The 19757-nt window shown below is 46.3% G+C and overlaps 1 protein-coding gene across 1 annotated transcript in view; it reads right to left on the minus strand.

The window, feature by feature from the left end:
• Window positions 1-17052, minus strand: part of LOC307142545 (inactive phospholipase D5) — a gene marked incomplete at both ends in the record, with an annotated part of 55477 nt that extends 38425 nt beyond the window's left edge. The window contains one exon of the mRNA XM_079843514.1: window positions 17047-17052. Within this exon, the coding sequence (XP_079699640.1) occupies window positions 17047-17052 (6 nt within the window). The remainder of the gene's footprint in view (window positions 1-17046) is intronic.
• Between the last annotated feature and the right edge of the window lie 2705 nt (window positions 17053-19757).

The following is a 19757-nucleotide window of genomic DNA, read 5'->3' on the forward strand; positions in this document are numbered from 1 at the left end:
TGGTTCAGACCTGTGTCGGTCTATCAGGTGCTGTCTTAGACTGGTTCAGACCTGTGTCGGTCTATCAGGTGCTGTCTTAGACTGGTTCAGACCTGTGACGGTCTATCAGGTGCTGTCTTAGACTGGTTCAGACCTGTGTCGGTCTATCAGGTGCTGTCTTAGACTGGTTCAGACCTGTGTTGGTCTATCAGGTGCTGTCTTAGACTGGATCAGACCTGTGTTGGTCTATCAGGTGCTGTCTTAGACTGGTTCAGACCTCTGTCGGTATATCAGGTGCTGTCTTAGACTGGTTCAGACCTGTGTCGGTCTATCAGGTGCTGTCTTAGACTGGATCAGACCTGTGTTGGTCTATCAGGTGCTGTCTTAGACTGGTTCAGACCTGTGTCGGTCTATCAGGTGCTGTCTTAGACTGGTTCAGACCTGTGACGGTCTATCAGGTGCTGTCTTAGACTGGATCAGACCTGGGTTGGTCTATCAGGTGCTGTCTTAGACTGGATCAGACCTGTGTCGGCCTATCAGGTGCTGTCTTAGACTGGTTCAGACCTGTGTTGGTCTATCAGGTGCTGTCTTAGACTGGATCAGACCTGTGTCGGCCTATCAGGTGCTGTCTTAGACTGGTTCAGACCTGTGTCGGTCTATCAGGTGCTGTCTTAGACTGGATCAGACCTGGGTTGGTCTATCAGGTGCTGTCTTAGACTGGATCAGACCTGGGTTGGTCCATCAGGTGCTGTCTTAGACTGGATCAGACCTGTGTCGGCCTATCAGGTGCTGTCTTAGACTGGTTCAGACCTGTGTCGGTCTATCAGGTGCTGTCTTAGACTGGATCAGACCTGTGTTGGTCTTTCGGGTGCTGTCTTATGTGGCGTTCACACCGGACGCGATTCGCGCGAATAATTCGCGCTAATCGCGCGAAGGTGGACGCGTGTACATTTTGAGTTTACTCGCGCGAATCGCGCGTGAAATTCACTGCACAACAGATGCGAATTCGCGTCATGGGCGGGGCTTCCGCCAGCAGCTCGTCTCGTTGAGAAATGGCTGACATGGGCTGTGTTTACATGTCTTTTTTTTTGTTCATATCTACTGTTAATGTGTGACAAAACGTAGTTTTAAGACTTTTTCAGTCGATAATGTAGTTGTTTAAAGCTCAAATCTGTGGTGTATTTACATAAACAGTGCCTATTTGAACATTTTATCTGCCGTTGTCGGAGCTGTGAGCTCCAGCGGACAGCGCGCTCAGCGCACGTGAAAGCCGGCGAGGGCAACCTTTCCTCGGCCAGTCCTTCTGCCGTCTACCGCTGGCTCTGATGTCTCTGTGGTGTGTCTCGAGCTATAATTCGTCTTGTAACGGCCGATCTTTGGTCTCATGGATCTATAATTTGTTCCCTGGCAAATCGTTTAGGCTGAGGGCAAAGATAAGTTTCATTACTTTATATTTTTAGGCTATAACTGTATGTTGCAGTTGTAACGTTAGCCTACTAGCACTGACTTTGTTTGCTTTATTTCATGTATAGCTTGTTATACATTACTTATACTTTTGTATTATTGATCATAAATAAACTTGCATTTAACAAAAAGAGACTGGGTTGTGTTTCATGTCATTTAATGTTATCACAGTGATAATCATATTGTCTGAACCAGATATTAATATACAGATTTTCTCTTCATTGTTGTCACTACTAGAGCAAGCTCCTGATTGGTTAACGCGGCGCGAAATATCCGCCAAAGTTCAGATTTTTCAACTTGAGCGTTTCGCGCGATTCACGCGATTCGCGCGAACCGCGCGTTCAAAACGCTCAAGTCGCGTCCTTCTCGCCGCCTCAATCGCGCGAATCACGCGAATCTCGCCGCCTCATTCGCGCGAATCGCGCCGCAGAATGCCATTTCGCGTCTCTGCATTGACTTAACATGTAAATCACTCGCGCGAATCGCGCGAATCGCGTCCGGTGTGAACGCACCATTAGACTGGATCAGACCTGTGTCGATCTATCAGGAACTGTCTTAGACTGGATCAGACCTGGGTCGGTCTATCAGGAGCTGTCTTAGACTGGATCAGACCTGGGTCTGTCTATCAGGTGCTGTCTTAGACTGGATCAGACCTGTGTTGGTCTATCAGGTGCTGTCTTAGACTGGTTCAGACCTGTGTCGGTCTATCAGGTGCTGTCTTATACTGGATCAGACCTGCGTCGGTCTATCAGGTGCTGTCTTAGACTGGTTCAGACCTGGGTTGGTCTATCAGGTGCTGTCTTAGACTGGATCAGACCTGTGTCGGCCTATCAGGTGCTGTCTTAGACTGGTTCAGACCTGGGTCGGTCTATCAGGAGCTGTCTTAGACTGGTTCAGACCTGTGTCGGTCTATCAGGTGCTGTCTTAGACTGGATCAGACCTGTGTCGGTCTATCAGGAGCTGTCTTAGACTGGATCAGACCTGGGTCGGTCTATCAGGAGCTGTCTTAGACTGGATCAGACCTGTGTTGGTCTATCAGGTGCTGTCTTAGACTGGTTCAGACCTGGGTCGGTCTATCAGGAGCTGTCTTAGACTGGTTCAGACCTGTGTCGGTCTATCAGGTGCTGTCTTAGACTGGATCAGACCTGTGTCGGTCTATCAGGAGCTGTCTTAGACTGGATCAGACCTGGGTCGGTCTATCAGGAGCTGTCTTAGACTGGTTCAGACCTGTGTCGGTCTATCAGGTGCTGTCTTAGACTGGATCAGACCTGTGTCATCTATCAGGTGCTGTCTTAGACTGGATCAGACCTGTGTTGGTCTATCGGGCACTGTCTTAGACTGGAACAGACCTGTGTCGGTCTATCAGGTGCTGTCTTAGACTGGATCAGACCTGTGTCGGTCTATCAGGTGCTGTCTTAGACTGGATCAGACCTGTGACGGTCTATCAGGTGCTGTCTTAGACTGGTTCAGACCTGTGACGGTCTATCAGGTGCTGTCTTAGACTGGTTCAGACCTGTGTCGGTCTATCAGGTGCTGTCTTAGACTGGTTCAGACCTGTGTCGGTCTATCAGGTGCTGTCTTAGACTGGTTCAGACCTGTGACGGTCTATCAGGTGCTGTCTTAGACTGGTTCAGACCTGTGTCGGTCTATCAGGTGCTGTCTTAGACTGGTTCAGACCTGTGTTGGTCTATCAGGTGCTGTCTTAGACTGGATCAGACCTGTGTTGGTCTATCAGGTGCTGTCTTAGACTGGTTCAGACCTCTGTCGGTATATCAGGTGCTGTCTTAGACTGGTTCAGACCTGTGTCGGTCTATCAGGTGCTGTCTTAGACTGGATCAGACCTGTGTTGGTCTATCAGGTGCTGTCTTAGACTGGTTCAGACCTGTGTCGGTCTATCAGGTGCTGTCTTAGACTGGTTCAGACCTGTGACGGTCTATCAGGTGCTGTCTTAGACTGGATCAGACCTGGGTTGGTCTATCAGGTGCTGTCTTAGACTGGATCAGACCTGTGTCGGCCTATCAGGTGCTGTCTTAGACTGGTTCAGACCTGTGTTGGTCTATCAGGTGCTGTCTTAGACTGGATCAGACCTGTGTCGGCCTATCAGGTGCTGTCTTAGACTGGTTCAGACCTGTGTCGGTCTATCAGGTGCTGTCTTAGACTGGATCAGACCTGGGTTGGTCTATCAGGTGCTGTCTTAGACTGGATCAGACCTGGGTTGGTCCATCAGGTGCTGTCTTAGACTGGATCAGACCTGTGTCGGCCTATCAGGTGCTGTCTTAGACTGGTTCAGACCTGTGTCGGTCTATCAGGTGCTGTCTTAGACTGGATCAGACCTGTGTTGGTCTTTCGGGTGCTGTCTTATGTGGCGTTCACACCGGACGCGATTCGCGCGAATAATTCGCGCTAATCGCGCGAAGGTGGACGCGTGTACATTTTGAGTTTACTCGCGCGAATCGCGCGTGAAATTCACTGCACAACAGATGCGAATTCGCGTCATGGGCGGGGCTTCCGCCAGCAGCTCGTCTCGTTGAGAAATGGCTGACATGGGCTGTGTTTACATGTCTTTTTTTTTGTTCATATCTACTGTTAATGTGTGACAAAACGTAGTTTTAAGACTTTTTCAGTCGATAATGTAGTTGTTTAAAGCTCAAATCTGTGGTGTATTTACATAAACAGTGCCTATTTGAACATTTTATCTGCCGTTGTCGGAGCTGTGAGCTCCAGCGGACAGCGCGCTCAGCGCACGTGAAAGCCGGCGAGGGCAACCTTTCCTCGGCCAGTCCTTCTGCCGTCTACCGCTGGCTCTGATGTCTCTGTGGTGTGTCTCGAGCTATAATTCGTCTTGTAACGGCCGATCTTTGGTCTCATGGATCTATAATTTGTTCCCTGGCAAATCGTTTAGGCTGAGGGCAAAGATAAGTTTCATTACTTTATATTTTTAGGCTATAACTGTATGTTGCAGTTGTAACGTTAGCCTACTAGCACTGACTTTGTTTGCTTTATTTCATGTATAGCTTGTTATACATTACTTATACTTTTGTATTATTGATCATAAATAAACTTGCATTTAACAAAAAGAGACTGGGTTGTGTTTCATGTCATTTAATGTTATCACAGTGATAATCATATTGTCTGAACCAGATATTAATATACAGATTTTCTCTTCATTGTTGTCACTACTAGAGCAAGCTCCTGATTGGTTAACGCGGCGCGAAATATCCGCCAAAGTTCAGATTTTTCAACTTGAGCGTTTCGCGCGATTCACGCGATTCGCGCGAACCGCGCGTTCAAAACGCTCAAGTCGCGTCCTTCTCGCCGCCTCAATCGCGCGAATCACGCGAATCTCGCCGCCTCATTCGCGCGAATCGCGCCGCAGAATGCCATTTCGCGTCTCTGCATTGACTTAACATGTAAATCACTCGCGCGAATCGCGCGAATCGCGTCCGGTGTGAACGCACCATTAGACTGGATCAGACCTGTGTCGATCTATCAGGAACTGTCTTAGACTGGATCAGACCTGGGTCGGTCTATCAGGAGCTGTCTTAGACTGGATCAGACCTGGGTCTGTCTATCAGGTGCTGTCTTAGACTGGATCAGACCTGTGTTGGTCTATCAGGTGCTGTCTTAGACTGGTTCAGACCTGTGTCGGTCTATCAGGTGCTGTCTTATACTGGATCAGACCTGCGTCGGTCTATCAGGTGCTGTCTTAGACTGGTTCAGACCTGGGTTGGTCTATCAGGTGCTGTCTTAGACTGGATCAGACCTGTGTCGGCCTATCAGGTGCTGTCTTAGACTGGTTCAGACCTGGGTCGGTCTACCAGGAGCTGTCTTAGACTGGTTCAGACCTGTGTCGGTCTATCAGGTGCTGTCTTAGACTGGATCAGACCTGTGTCGGTCTATCAGGAGCTGTCTTAGACTGGATCAGACCTGGGTCGGTCTATCAGGAGCTGTCTTAGACTGGATCAGACCTGTGTTGGTCTATCAGGTGCTGTCTTAGACTGGTTCAGACCTGGGTCGGTCTATCAGGAGCTGTCTTAGACTGGTTCAGACCTGTGTCGGTCTATCAGGTACTGTCTTAGACTGGATCAGACCTGTGTCGGTCTATCAGGAGCTGTCTTAGACTGGATCAGACCTGGGTCGGTCTATCAGGAGCTGTCTTAGACTGGTTCAGACCTGTGTCGGTCTATCAGGTGCTGTCTTAGACTGGATCAGACCTGTGTCATCTATCAGGTGCTGTCTTAGACTGGATCAGACCTGTGTTGGTCTATCGGGCACTGTCTTAGACTGGAACAGACCTGTGTCGGTCTATCAGGTGCTGTCTTAGACTGGATCAGACCTGTGTCGGTCTATCAGGTGCTGTCTTAGACTGGATCAGACCTGTGACGGTCTATCAGGTGCTGTCTTAGACTGGTTCAGACCTGTGACGGTCTATCAGGTGCTGTCTTAGACTGGTTCAGACCTGTGTCGGTCTATCAGGTGCTGTCTTAGACTGGTTCAGACCTGTGTCGGTCTATCAGGTGCTGTCTTAGACTGGTTCAGACCTGTGACGGTCTATCAGGTGCTGTCTTAGACTGGTTCAGACCTGTGTCGGTCTATCAGGTGCTGTCTTAGACTGGTTCAGACCTGTGTTGGTCTATCAGGTGCTGTCTTAGACTGGATCAGACCTGTGTTGGTCTATCAGGTGCTGTCTTAGACTGGTTCAGACCTCTGTCGGTATATCAGGTGCTGTCTTAGACTGGTTCAGACCTGTGTCGGTCTATCAGGTGCTGTCTTAGACTGGATCAGACCTGTGTTGGTCTATCAGGTGCTGTCTTAGACTGGTTCAGACCTGTGTCGGTCTATCAGGTGCTGTCTTAGACTGGTTCAGACCTGTGACGGTCTATCAGGTGCTGTCTTAGACTGGATCAGACCTGGGTTGGTCTATCAGGTGCTGTCTTAGACTGGATCAGACCTGTGTCGGCCTATCAGGTGCTGTCTTAGACTGGTTCAGACCTGTGTTGGTCTATCAGGTGCTGTCTTAGACTGGATCAGACCTGGGTTGGTCTATCAGGTGCTGTCTTAGACTGGATCAGACCTGTGTCGGCCTATCAGGTGCTGTCTTAGACTGGTTCAGACCTGTGTCGGTCTATCAGGTGCTGTCTTAGACTGGTTCAGACCTGTGTCGGTCTATCAGGTGCTGTCTTAGACTGGATCAGACCTGTGTTGGTCTATCAGGTGCTGTCTTAGACTGGATCAGACCTGGGTTGGTCTATCAGGTGCTGTCTTAGACTGGATCAGACCTGTGTCGGCCTATCAGGTGCTGTCTTAGACTGGTTCAGACCTGTGTCGGTCTATCAGGTGCTGTCTTAGACTGGATCAGACCTGGGTTGGTCTATCAGGTGCTGTCTTAGACTGGATCAGACCTGGGTTGGTCCATCAGGTGCTGTCTTAGACTGGATCAGACCTGTGTCGGCCTATCAGGTGCTGTCTTAGACTGGTTCAGACCTGTGTCGGTCTATCAGGTGCTGTCTTAGACTGGATCAGACCTGTGTTGGTCTATCAGGTGCTGTCTTAGACTGGTTCAGACCTGTGTCGGTCTATCAGGTGCTGTCTTAGACTGGTTCAGACCTGTGACGGTCTATCAGGTGCTGTCTTAGACTGGATCAGACCTGGGTTGGTCTATCAGGTGCTGTCTTAGACTGGTTCAGACCTGTGTTGGTCTATCAGGTGCTGTCTTAGACTGGATCAGACCTGGGTTGGTCTATCAGGTGCTGTCTTAGACTGGATCAGACCTGTGTCGGCCTATCAGGTGCTGTCTTAGACTGGTTCAGACCTGTGTCGGTCTATCAGGTGCTGTCTTAGACTGGTTCAGACCTGTGTCGGCCTATCAGGTGCTGTCTTAGACTGGATCAGACCTGTGTTGGTCTATCAGGTGCTGTCTTAGACTGGATCAGACCTGGGTTGGTCTATCAGGTGCTGTCTTAGACTGGTTCAGACCTGTGTCGGTCTATCAGGTGCTGTCTTAGACTGGATCAGACCTGGGTTGGTCTATCAGGTGCTGTCTTAGACTGGATCAGACCTGGGTTGGTCCATCAGGTGCTGTCTTAGACTGGATCAGACCTGTGTCGGCCTATCAGGTGCTGTCTTAGACTGGTTCAGACCTGTGTCGGTCTATCAGGTGCTGTCTTAGACTGGATCAGACCTGTGTTGGTCTTTCGGGTGCTGTCTTATGTGGCGTTCACACCGGACGCGATTCGCGCGAATAATTCGCGCTAATCGCGCGAAGGTGGACGCGTGTACATTTTGAGTTTACTCGCGCGAATCGCGCGTGAAATTCGCGCGAATCGCGCGTGACATTCACTGCACAACAGATGCGAATTCGCGTCATGGGCGGGGCTTCCGCCAGCAGCTCGTCTCGTTGAGAAATGGCTGACATGGGCTGTGTTTACATGTCTTTTTTTTGTTCATATCTACTGTTAATGTGTGACAAAACGTAGTTTTAAGACTTTTTCAGTCGATAATGTAGTTGTTTAAAGCTCAAATCTGTGGTGTATTTACATAAACAGTGCCTATTTGAACATTTTATCTGCCGTTGTCGGAGCTGTGAGCTCCAGCGGACAGCGCGCTCAGCGCACGTGAAAGCCGGCGAGGGCAACCTTTCCTCGGCCAGTCCTTCTGCCGTCTACCGCTGGCTCTGATGTCTCTGTGGTGTGTCTCGAGCTATAATTCGTCTTGTAACGGCCGATCTTTGGTCTCATGGATCTATAATTTGTTCCCTGGCAAATCGTTTAGGCTGAGGGCAAAGATAAGTTTCATTACTTTATATTTTTAGGCTATAACTGTATGTTGCAGTTGTAACGTTAGCCTACTAGCACTGACTTTGTTTGCTTTATTTCATGTATAGCTTGTTATACATTACTTATACTTTTGTATTATTGATCATACATAAACTTGCATTTAACAAAAAGAGACTGGGTTGTGTTTCATGTCATTTAATGTTATCACAGTGATAATCATATTGTCTGAACCAGATATTAATATACAGATTTTCTCTTCATTGTTGTCACTACTAGAGCAAGCTCCTGATTGGTTACCGCGGCGCGAAATATCCGCCAAAGTTCAGATTTTTCAACTTGAGCGTTTCGCGCAATTCACGCGATTCGCGCGAATCGCGCGTTCAAAACGCTCAAGTCGCGTCCTTCTCGCCGCCTCAATCGCGCGAATCACGCGAATCTCGCCGCCTCATTCGCGCGAATCGCGCCGCAGAATGCCATTTCGCGTCTCTGCATTGACTTAACATGTAAATCACTCGCGCGAATCGCGCGAATCGCGTCCGGTGTGAACGCACCATTAGACTGGATCAGACCTGTGTCGATCTATCAGGAACTGTCTTAGACTGGATCAGACCTGGGTCGGTCTATCAGGAGCTGTCTTAGACTGGATCAGACCTGGGTCTGTCTATCAGGTGCTGTCTTAGACTGGATCAGACCTGTGTTGGTCTATCAGGTGCTGTCTTAGACTGGTTCAGACCTGTGTCTGTCTATCAGGTGCTGTCTTATACTGGATCAGACCTGCGTCGGTCTATCAGGTGCTGTCTTAGACTGGTTCAGACCTGGGTTGGTCTATCAGGTGCTGTCTTAGACTGGATCAGACCTGTGTCGGCCTATCAGGTGCTGTCTTAGACTGGTTCAGACCTGGGTCGGTCTATCAGGAGCTGTCTTAGACTGGTTCAGACCTGTGTCGGTCTATCAGGTGCTGTCTTAGACTGGATCAGACCTGTGTCGGTCTATCAGGAGCTGTCTTAGACTGGATCAGACCTGGGTCGGTCTATCAGGAGCTGTCTTAGACTGGTTCAGACCTGTGTCGGTCTATCAGGTGCTGTCTTAGACTGGATCAGACCTGTGTCATCTATCAGGTGCTGTCTTAGACTGGATCAGACCTGTGTTGGTCAATCGGGCACTGTCTTAGACTGGAACAGACCTGTGTCGGTCTATCAGGTGCTGTCTTAGACTGGATCAGACCTGTGTCGGTCTATCAGGTGCTGTCTTAGACTGGATCAGACCTGTGTTGGTCTATCAGGTGCTGTCTTAGACTGGTTCAGACCTCTGTCGGTATATCAGGTGCTGTCTTAGACTGGTTCAGACCTGTGTCGGTCTATCAGGTGCTGTCTTAGACTGGATCAGACCTGTGTTGGTCTATCAGGTGCTGTCTTAGACTGGTTCAGACCTGTGTCGGTCTATCAGGTGCTGTCTTAGACTGGTTCAGACCTGTGACGGTCTATCAGGTGCTGTCTTAGACTGGATCAGACCTGTGTTGGTCTATCAGGTGCTGTCTTAGACTGGATCAGACCTGTGTCGGCCTATCAGGTGCTGTCTTAGACTGGTTCAGACCTGTGTCGGTCTATCAGGTGCTGTCTTAGACTGGTTCAGACCTGTGTCGGTCTATCAGGTGCTGTCTTAGACTGGATCAGACCTGTGTTGGTCTATCAGGTGCTGTCTTAAACTGGATCAGACCTGGGTTGGTCTATCAGGTGCTGTCTTAGACTGGATCAGACCTGTGTCGGCCAATCAGGTGCTGTCTTAGACTGGTTCAGACCTGTGTCGGTCTATCAGGTGCTGTCTTAGACTGGATCAGACCTGTGTTGGTCTTTCGGTGCTGTCTTAGACTGGATCAGACCTGTGTCGATCTATCAGGAACTGTCTTAGACTGGATCAGACCTGGGTCGGTCTATCAGGAGCTGTCTTAGACTGGATCAGACCTGGGTCTGTCTATCAGGTGCTGTCTTAGACTGGATCAGACCTGTGTTGGTCTATCAGGTGCTGTCTTAGACTGGTTCAGACCTGTGTCGGTGTATCAGGTGCTGTCTTATACTGGATCAGACCTGCGTCGGTCTATCAGGTGCTGTCTTAGACTGGTTCAGACCTGGGTCGGTCTATCAGGTGCTGTCTTAGACTGGATCAGACCTGTGTCGGCCTATCAGGTGCTGTCTTAGACTGGTTCAGACCTGTGTCGGTCTATCAGGAGCTGTCTTAGACTGGTTCAGACCTGTGTCGGTCTATCAGGTGCTGTCTTAGACTGGATCAGACCTGTGTCGGTCTATCAGGAGCTGTCTTAGACTGGATCAGACCTGGGTCGGTCTATCAGGAGCTGTCTTAGACTGGTTCAGACCTGTGTCGGTCTATCAGGTGCTGTCTTAGACTGGATCAGACCTGTGTCATCTATCAGGTGCTGTCTTAGACTGGAAAAGACCTGTGTCGGTCTATCAGGTGCTGTCTTAGACTGGATCAGACCTGTGTCGGTCTATCAGGTGCTGTCTTAGACTGGATCAGACCTGTGTCGGTCTATCAGGTGCTGTCTTAGACTGGATCAGACCTGGGTCGGTCTATCAGGTGCTGTCTTAGACTGGTTCAGACCTGGGTCGGTCTATCAGGTGCTGTCTTAGACTGGATCAGACCTGTGTCGGTCTATCAGGTGCTGTCTTAGACTGGATCAGACCTGTGTCGGTCTATCAGGCACTGTCTTAGACTGGATCAGACCTGTGTTGGTCTATCAGGTGCTGTCTTAGACTGGTTCAGACCTGTGTTGGTCTATCAGGTGCTGTCTTAGACTGGAACAGACCTGTGTCGGTCTATCAGGTGCTGTCTTAGACTGGATCAGACCTGTGTCGGTCTATCAGGTGCTGTCCTAGACTGGATCAGACCTGGGTCGGTCTATCAGGTGCTGTCTTAGACTGGTTCAGACCTGGGTCGGTCTATCAGGTGCTGTCTTAGACTGGATCAGACCTGTGTCGGTCTATCAGGTGCTGTCTTAGACTGGATCAGACCTGTGTCGGTCTATCAGGCACTGTCTTAGACTGGATCAGACCTGTGTTGGTCTATCAGGTGCTGTCTTAGACTGGTTCAGACCTGTGTTGGTCTATCAGGTGCTGTCTTAGACTGGAACAGACCTGTGTCGGTCTATCAGGTGCTGTCTTAGACTGGATCAGACCTGTGTCGGTCTATCAGGTGCTGTCTTAGACTTGATCAGACCTGTGTCGGTCTATCAGGTGCTGTCTTAGACTTGATCAGACCTGTGTCGGTCTATCAGGTGCTGTCTTAGACTGGAACAGACCTGTGTCGGTCTATCAGGTGCTGTCTTAGACTGGTTCAGACCTGGGTCGGTCTATCAGGTGCTGTCTTAGACTGGATCAGACCTGTGTCGGTCTATCAGGTGCTGTCTTAGACCGGTTCAGACCTGGGTCGGTCTATCAGGTGCTGTCTTAGACTGGATCAGACCTGTGTCGGTCTATCAGGTGCTGTCTTAGACTGGTTCAGACCTGGGTCGGTCTATCAGGTGCTGTCTTAGACTGGTTCAGACCTGGGTCGGTCTATCAGGTGCTGTCTTAGACTGGATCAGACCTGTGTCGGCCTATCAGGTGCTGTCTTAGACTGGTTCAGACCTGTGTCGGTCTATCAGGAGCTGTCTTAGACTGGTTCAGACCTGTGTCGGTCTATCAGGTGCTGTCTTAGACTGGATCAGACCTGTGTCGGTCTATCAGGAGCTGTCTTAGACTGGATCAGACCTGGGTCGGTCTCTCAGGAGCTGTCTTAGACTGGTTCAGACCTGTGTCGGTCTATCAGGTGCTGTCTTAGACTGGATCAGACCTGTGTCATCTATCAGGTGCTGTCTTAGACTGGAACAGACCTGTGTCGGTCTATCAGGTGCTGTCTTAGACTGGATCAGACCTGTGTCGGTCTATCAGGTGCTGTCTTAGACTGGATCAGACCTGTGTCGGTCTATCAGGTGCTGTCTTAGACTGGATCAGACCTGGGTCGGTCTATCAGGTGCTGTCTTAGACTGGTTCAGACCTGGGTCGGTCTATCAGGTGCTGTCTTAGACTGGATCAGACCTGTGTCGGTCTATCAGGTGCTGTCTTAGACTGGATCAGACCTGTGTCGGTCTATCAGGCACTGTCTTAGACTGGATCAGACCTGTGTTGGTCTATCAGGTGCTGTCTTAGACTGGTTCAGACCTGTGTTGGTCTATCAGGTGCTGTCTTAGACTGGAACAGACCTGTGTCGGTCTATCAGGTGCTGTCTTAGACTGGATCAGACCTGTGTCGGTCTATCAGGTGCTGTCTTAGACTGGATCAGACCTGGGTCGGTCTATCAGGTGCTGTCTTAGACTGGTTCAGACCTGGGTCGGTCTATCAGGTGCTGTCTTAGACTGGATCAGACCTGTGTCGGTCTATCAGGTGCTGTCTTAGACTGGATCAGACCTGTGTCTGTCTATCAGGCACTGTCTTAGACTGGATCAGACCTGTGTTGGTCTATCAGGTGCTGTCTTAGACTGGTTCAGACCTGTGTTGGTCTATCAGGTGCTGTCTTAGACTGGAACAGACCTGTGTCGGTCTATCAGGTGCTGTCTTAGACTGGATCAGACCTGTGTCGGTCTATCAGGTGCTGTCTTAGACTTGATCAGACCTGTGTCGGTCTATCAGGTGCTGTCTTAGACTTGATCAGACCTGTGTCGGTCTATCAGGTGCTGTCTTAGACTGGAACAGACCTGTGTCGGTCTATCAGGTGCTGTCTTAGACTGGTTCAGACCTGGGTCGGTCTATCAGGTGCTGTCTTAGACTGGATCAGACCTGTGTCGGTCTATCAGGTGCTGTCTTAGACTGGTTCAGACCTGGGTCGGTCTATCAGGTGCTGTCTTAGACTGGTTCAGACCTGGGTCGGTCTATCAGGTGCTGTCTTAGACTGGATCAGACCTGTGTTGGTCTATCAGGTGCTGTCTTAGACTGGTTCAGACCTGGGTTGGTCTATCAGGCACTGTCTTAGACTGGTTCAGATCTGGGTTGGTCTATTTTCGGACTTTTCATTTTGGTCCGAATCAAAATTACAGGTGTGAAACCTCCCCTGACCACGGTCCGGACCAAACAGACGAAATTTGGTCAGACGAAAAGAGGTTGTCTCAGTCCGGATCAAACTGAACAAGAATTCGGTTTGTTTCTAGTGTGAAAGTATTTTCTGTATGGTTCGTACTTTCAGAGCATTTACAGGAAGTTCCTGTTTATGTTTAAATATTATAATGTTCTTTTTAAATTTCATCTAGGCTACACTGATTATGAAAAGTGAAAAATGCGCAATATGTCAGAAGACAGAAGGTCAGAAATGATTTTGAAAGAAATTTTGTATGATTTTGCTTAGAAAGCCTTTCTTTAATGTGAATTTCGTTTTGTATAAATTGTATCTTAATTTTAATCAATGTTTAATCAGATAATTGCCTGGATTTAATAAATAAGAAGCAAATAGTCTATAGCAGACAATAATGGCGGGAGCGATCACATGCTTTGCACATGAACTGGAGCGTCTCAAATTAACCCAAATTCAGCAGCTACTGCCTCACAAACATGAGAAATATATGAATATAAAGCTATTTTAAACGTAACGAAAAGAAAATAGTCAAGCAATGCGCACTGATCAATAATGGCAACGATATGCGTCCGTTCATTCACTCTTGTCAAAGACGCACGTCTGTTTACAAACCAATCAATGTCCAGATGCCGCCCACATAGAAGATGACGAGTGGACGCAAGTGTGTCATGTAAAGTTCGCATAATTGCAATGTGAAACCAAAACTAACCGAATGTATAAAATGTATCAAAACATGAACTTCGGTTCGGACCTTGGTGCGGACTCTCAGGTGTGAAAACGCCCTTAGACTGGTTCAGATCCTCCTTCAGCAGCAGGGAATACTCTTACACTGGGCACCTACACCTCCAGGTGTTACGTCATTGCTTATGGCGTTCCTCAGGGCTCAGTTTTGGCTCCTCTATTATTTAACCCATACATGCTTCCTTTAGCTGCTGTAATGTTTCAGTGCAATATTTCCTTTCACCAGATGAACTCTTCCTGATGATCCTTCACTTCCACCAGATGCCCATAATTCAATTTCCACCCCTACTGGACTGCAGAGAGAGTGTAAACTGTGCATGTCTGAGAAATCTCTGCATCTGTTATCGGGTAATGACGCACAGAGAACATTTATTGCTCCATATCTTGACTCTCTATCCCCTTCTGAGAAACGTGTTCTTGCATTTGTTAAATCCAGACTTGACTACTGAAATAGTGTTTTTGACGTGTTTTCCAAGAACTCTATATAAGGGGTTCAGAATGCGGCTGCACGAATGCTCACTCGCTCTAAACACACTCGGATCCCGTTACTGTCCTTCAGAATTTGATTCAAGATCCTCTTATTAGTTTTTAAAGGTCTTCATGGTTCTGTCCACCTATAGTAACAGCTAAATATCCAATAGTAACTTGTTAGTTGTACAAAAAACAGTCAGCCTTCAGTCATTTCAGTCCCAAGCTTTGGAATTCTTTTCCTGAACTACTCCTGACAACAGGACAAATCCATTCCCCGATGCGACGGTTTAAACATGTCCACAACCTCCTGGAGAACCCCAGCTTTAGGAGCTAGTGCATGGCTTATCTTTAAACACATCTGAGGATTTTCACTGTGAATCGTTGTGAATGTAATGCAGGTTCAAAAAGTAACTTTCAGTAAAAGTTGAATCAGTGCAAACTCTACCGGATCCACCAGAAGCTCAGAACTCAAGCCATGTCATAATGTTTCGACAGTAAATTGTTTTCAAATCACTTGTGATAGCAGGGGTGATGGTTAAACGAATGGAACTTTTTTCTTTATTTTCAATACACTCTCAAAAAAAAAGTACAAAATTGTACCTTTTAAGGTACAAGTGGCCGTCACTGGGGTGGGACCCTTAAGGGTACATTTTTGTACCTCTGTGTCAGGGGTTAGCAAGCTCGGTCCTAGAGAGCTGATGTCCTGCAGAGTTTAGCTCCAACCCTACTAAGCCACCACAGTATAAAACTCATGGCCCCCAGCATGCATTGCAGCATTAAGTATGTCACCATTGTTGATATGCTGATTCTTGATATCTGTGTGCGTCTAAACTTTTCCCCCCCTAGAATGTGTTAAAAACGTCTGATCTGTGGCAAGAAAGTATTGTTGGTGAATATTCTTTATTAATATTTCTAGTCAGTGATGAGTTTAATCAAACATTTTTCTTCATGATAATTTTGGTTTATGGCTTCTTTTGATTTGAACAGATTATTAGTAAGAGTCAAACTGGCCAACTAATGGAAACACCGATCACCATAAAGACAACCAACTAAAGGAAACACTGATCACCATAATGGTGACCGACTAAAGGGAACATTGATATCCATAATGGTGACCAACTAAAGTAAACACTAATCACCATAATGACGACCAACTAAAGGAAACACTAATCACCATAATGACGACCGACTAAAGGGAACATTGATATCCATAATGGTGACCAACGAAAGTAAACACTGATCACCATTTGGCGACCAACTAAAGGAAACACCAATCTCCATAATGGTGTCCAACTAACTGAAACACTAATATCCATAATGGCGACTAAACATTTTCAATAAAACATCTAAACCTCTGTTAATTCTCAAGAAGAGCTTCTATAGATTTCTTTCAGGGTTGGAGCCAAACTCTCTAGGACCAAACTTGCCTACCCCTGCTCTAAGTAGAGGAAAACAATGGTGTAATTGTAGCCTAAAGGTACAGTTATACGTTTTGTTCCCCAAGGAAAAAAATTGTACCTCCACTGTACCTTTTTTTCTGAGAGTGTAGATTGAACAAGAAAAAGGCATGAGAAGTGATCGAGGGGCTTTTAAAGGAAAGAGCTGCTGATAATTACGTGTTCGCATCGCAAAAATAGTCACGTAGACAGAGGTCAGGAAAAATGCTATTACACTTCTGAATGCAGAGCCTCTGGATTGGCCAGCGGTTCCTGACCCTAATTAAGAGACGAGCACTCGCTCAGAGTCTACGGCAGTCGCAAGATTACAGTCAACTCGGTGGACCAAACCTGTAATAAGTGAAGAACTGAAATTAGAAAGAGATCTGACTGATCTGATGTTCGCCTCATAAAGCCTGCTCGTGATTCTGCCGGCTTGACTTTGTTTTATAGGTTTTTGAGATTTCTTGATGGAACCTGATTTATCATCTGGTCAGTAAATCGTGTTCTGCCCGGAGAGAGAAGATCTCACAGTCTAGTTCAGTGTGTGTGTGTGTGTGTGTGTGCAGTTGAAAGGCTCAGCCTCATAAACACAATCATTCACTCTAATGTAATTTTAAATTATATATTTGCACTGATCATGTTCACACAGACGAATCAGGCGAGCATGCAGAAAATACACTGAGAGTATCAGAAGTGTCAGAACACAGTAGGGATGCCCACTACAGTACATCCCAGAAAACCTGCACGAGCACAGCAAGCTCTCCTGTATTTCCCAGCAGGTTTGGTGTATTGCACAGTCAGTGTAAAATCCTCCAGTCTGCACCTTTAAGAAACTACTGTAACTTACACATGCGCCATCGTCTCAAACTCACACCCCATCACTCACATCACCTTTCAGCGTAATGGGCATTTCATTAAACCCCGCCGGAGATTACAGGAGTTGAGGTGAATATCGTTTATTTTCCCTCTGAAAGCTCTCAACAGGAGCAGCCCTTTCTGAGCGCTGATGCTGAAGAGCTGCGTCTCCACATGCTCTGGATTAATGTGTGAAGACTCACCTTCATGATGGGCTGAGAGTGTCGTCTGGAGCTCAACTCTGGGTCTCTGACGCAGCCCAGTGCCTGCAGCCCTTTATTGATCTGGTGAAGGCACCGTTTCCAGTGTTGTGAGCTCCTCAGTATGAGCCTGATCGCTCCATCCCTCCTGTGCCAGATACAACCTCTTCAACCAGTCCAGCCAATGAGAGCGCAGCTGCTCTCTGACCCCTCCCACCAGCAGAGAGCCTGAAAAACACTCATTCAGAACCACATCAGAGGATCAGTTACACAATCCATCATAAGAGCTGATAAAGGGAATGCACATACACACAACTATACATTACAAGCTAAATATTCTTCCTCTAATCACCTGGAAGATACAGCAATTCAACTAAACAAAGGCATAAAAACAAATAATGGAGTAACTGATTTCAAATCAGGAAGAATATTTGGAGAGAGAGAGAGAGATAATGAACACAATAACAAACATCAATTCAGCATTTTATGTCCTGTGATGCAATACATCAGTACTTCCAGAAGGGGGCGCCATTTGATCTGTGTTCAATAGAAGTGTTGAGTTCTCTCTCTCACACACACACACACACACACACACACACACACACACACACACACACACACACACACACACACACACACACACACACACACACACACACACACACACACACACACACACACATCTGGCATCTATATCGGTCAGTAGGTGCATTCATCCCATGTTGAAATGACTGTAATATACTAGTATGAATTGCTGGATTGTCTTTTATGTTTCTCTACTGTCATATATGGGACTGACCGCCTTCCATTAAGGGCCGGAAACTAAGATGGACGCATCAGGCAAACCTTTGCTGTGCTCTTTCAGAATACAAATACATAAAAAGGGTATTTTGCAGAGAAAATGCCAAAGTATGACTGAGTGCACCAGTGAGTTTGAGACACAGACAAACAGAATTGCTAATATACAATATTTTACTACTGTTTCACTACACTGTAAAATACAACACTTTTGAGTAAACGTTACTTAATGTCTTAACTTAGTTGTAAAAATCTAGTAATTTGTACTATTCACATGCTATTCCTTGTTTACTCAGACCGGAGTTCAGATTAATTGATTGGTTTGAGTGCCATTTTATCAAGCAAAAAATGTCCACAATTATGGAGATCAGGTTTCCCTTCGGTTGGGCACTTCATTCTTATTATTGTCATTCTCTTTCTATCGATGCAGCAATAAATCACAGTGATTTGGTTTCAAAGGAAGAGAAGTAATACATATGTTGCTTTTAAAAGTTGACCTAGCTGAATAATGAAATATAGTTAATGATTTAGTCAGAAATTAGGTCATCTTTTAAAATTAACCTACACTCAAAAATATATATTTTTCACTGTTGTTAGCTGCACTCAAATCATCCTTGTTCACATTACTTAAAAAACTCATGTAACTAAATTGTTATTTGTAAAAATGACTCAATATACTGTATTTGTGTGGAACCACTTGATGCTGCTTTTTTGAGTTAATTCAACATGTCATTTTTTTTAGTCAAATATTTCCCTTTATGTCACATAATGATCGTTAACTATTTTATTGCTAACACGTTTACGTCATTAACACCTGTGAAACCTTTAATTGGGCTGATATAATCCCTCTATGTTTGTAACAATATCTTGTACACACAAAAAAAATGACTTATTGAATTCACTCAAAAAAGCAGCGTCAAGTGGTTCCACGCAACTATATTGAGTCATTTTTACAAATAATAGTTTAGTTATACGAACAAAAGAAAGTCAAGTAAAGCTGACAAAATGTATTTAAGTAAATACAAACCATTTGAATCTGTCACTTTAACATAATATTTATATGTGCAGTTTACTTAATAATGTTATGTTACATTTATATAAGTTTATTATGTTAGGTGAACACATTTATCGATTTAATTTACCTTATTAAATTAACTACTTGCTCTACAGGTGTAAGTGGATCACTAACAACAAGCTTATTTTTAGAAACAAAATGCAAAAATAACTTAATTGAGGGAATTCTATCTAATAAATGTGTGTATGAGTGGCCACAGCCTAAACACAGGCACTCTTCTGCATAACGGTGACCACAAGATTACACACACTCCTCTAAATGTCCAACATAACTGAACATTACTCTAACATAAACTAACAACATCTTTCTCTCTACTGTAAAACATAAAATAACACTTTAATCCCTAAATTTACTCTCCTAAAGCAGTCCCTTGCAAAGCATGCTGGGAACTACAGATCCACTGCCCAGTTTGTTCGTTTCACTCAGCGATGTTAAGTTGACCGAACAAACACTTATTAAGTAAAGCTGACAATACTAATTTTTAGTAGAAACAACTCAGTAAATTTAAGTTAATTTAGTTACATGAGTTCTTTAAGTAATGTGAACAAGAATGATTTGAGTGCAACTAACAACAGTAAAAGTCACACACACACACACACACACACACACACACACACACACACACACACACACACACACACACACACACACACACACACACACACACACACACACACACACACACACACACACACACACACACACACACACTGCCCCTGCCCCTAAACCTACCCATCACACACACACACACACACACACACACACACACACACACACACACACACACACACACACACACACACACACACACACACACACACTGCCCCTAAACCTACCCATC

The sequence above is a fragment of the Gobio gobio genome (assembly GCF_949357685.1).
Source record: "Gobio gobio genome assembly, chromosome: 18".
NCBI lineage: Eukaryota > Metazoa > Chordata > Actinopteri > Cypriniformes > Gobionidae > Gobio > Gobio gobio.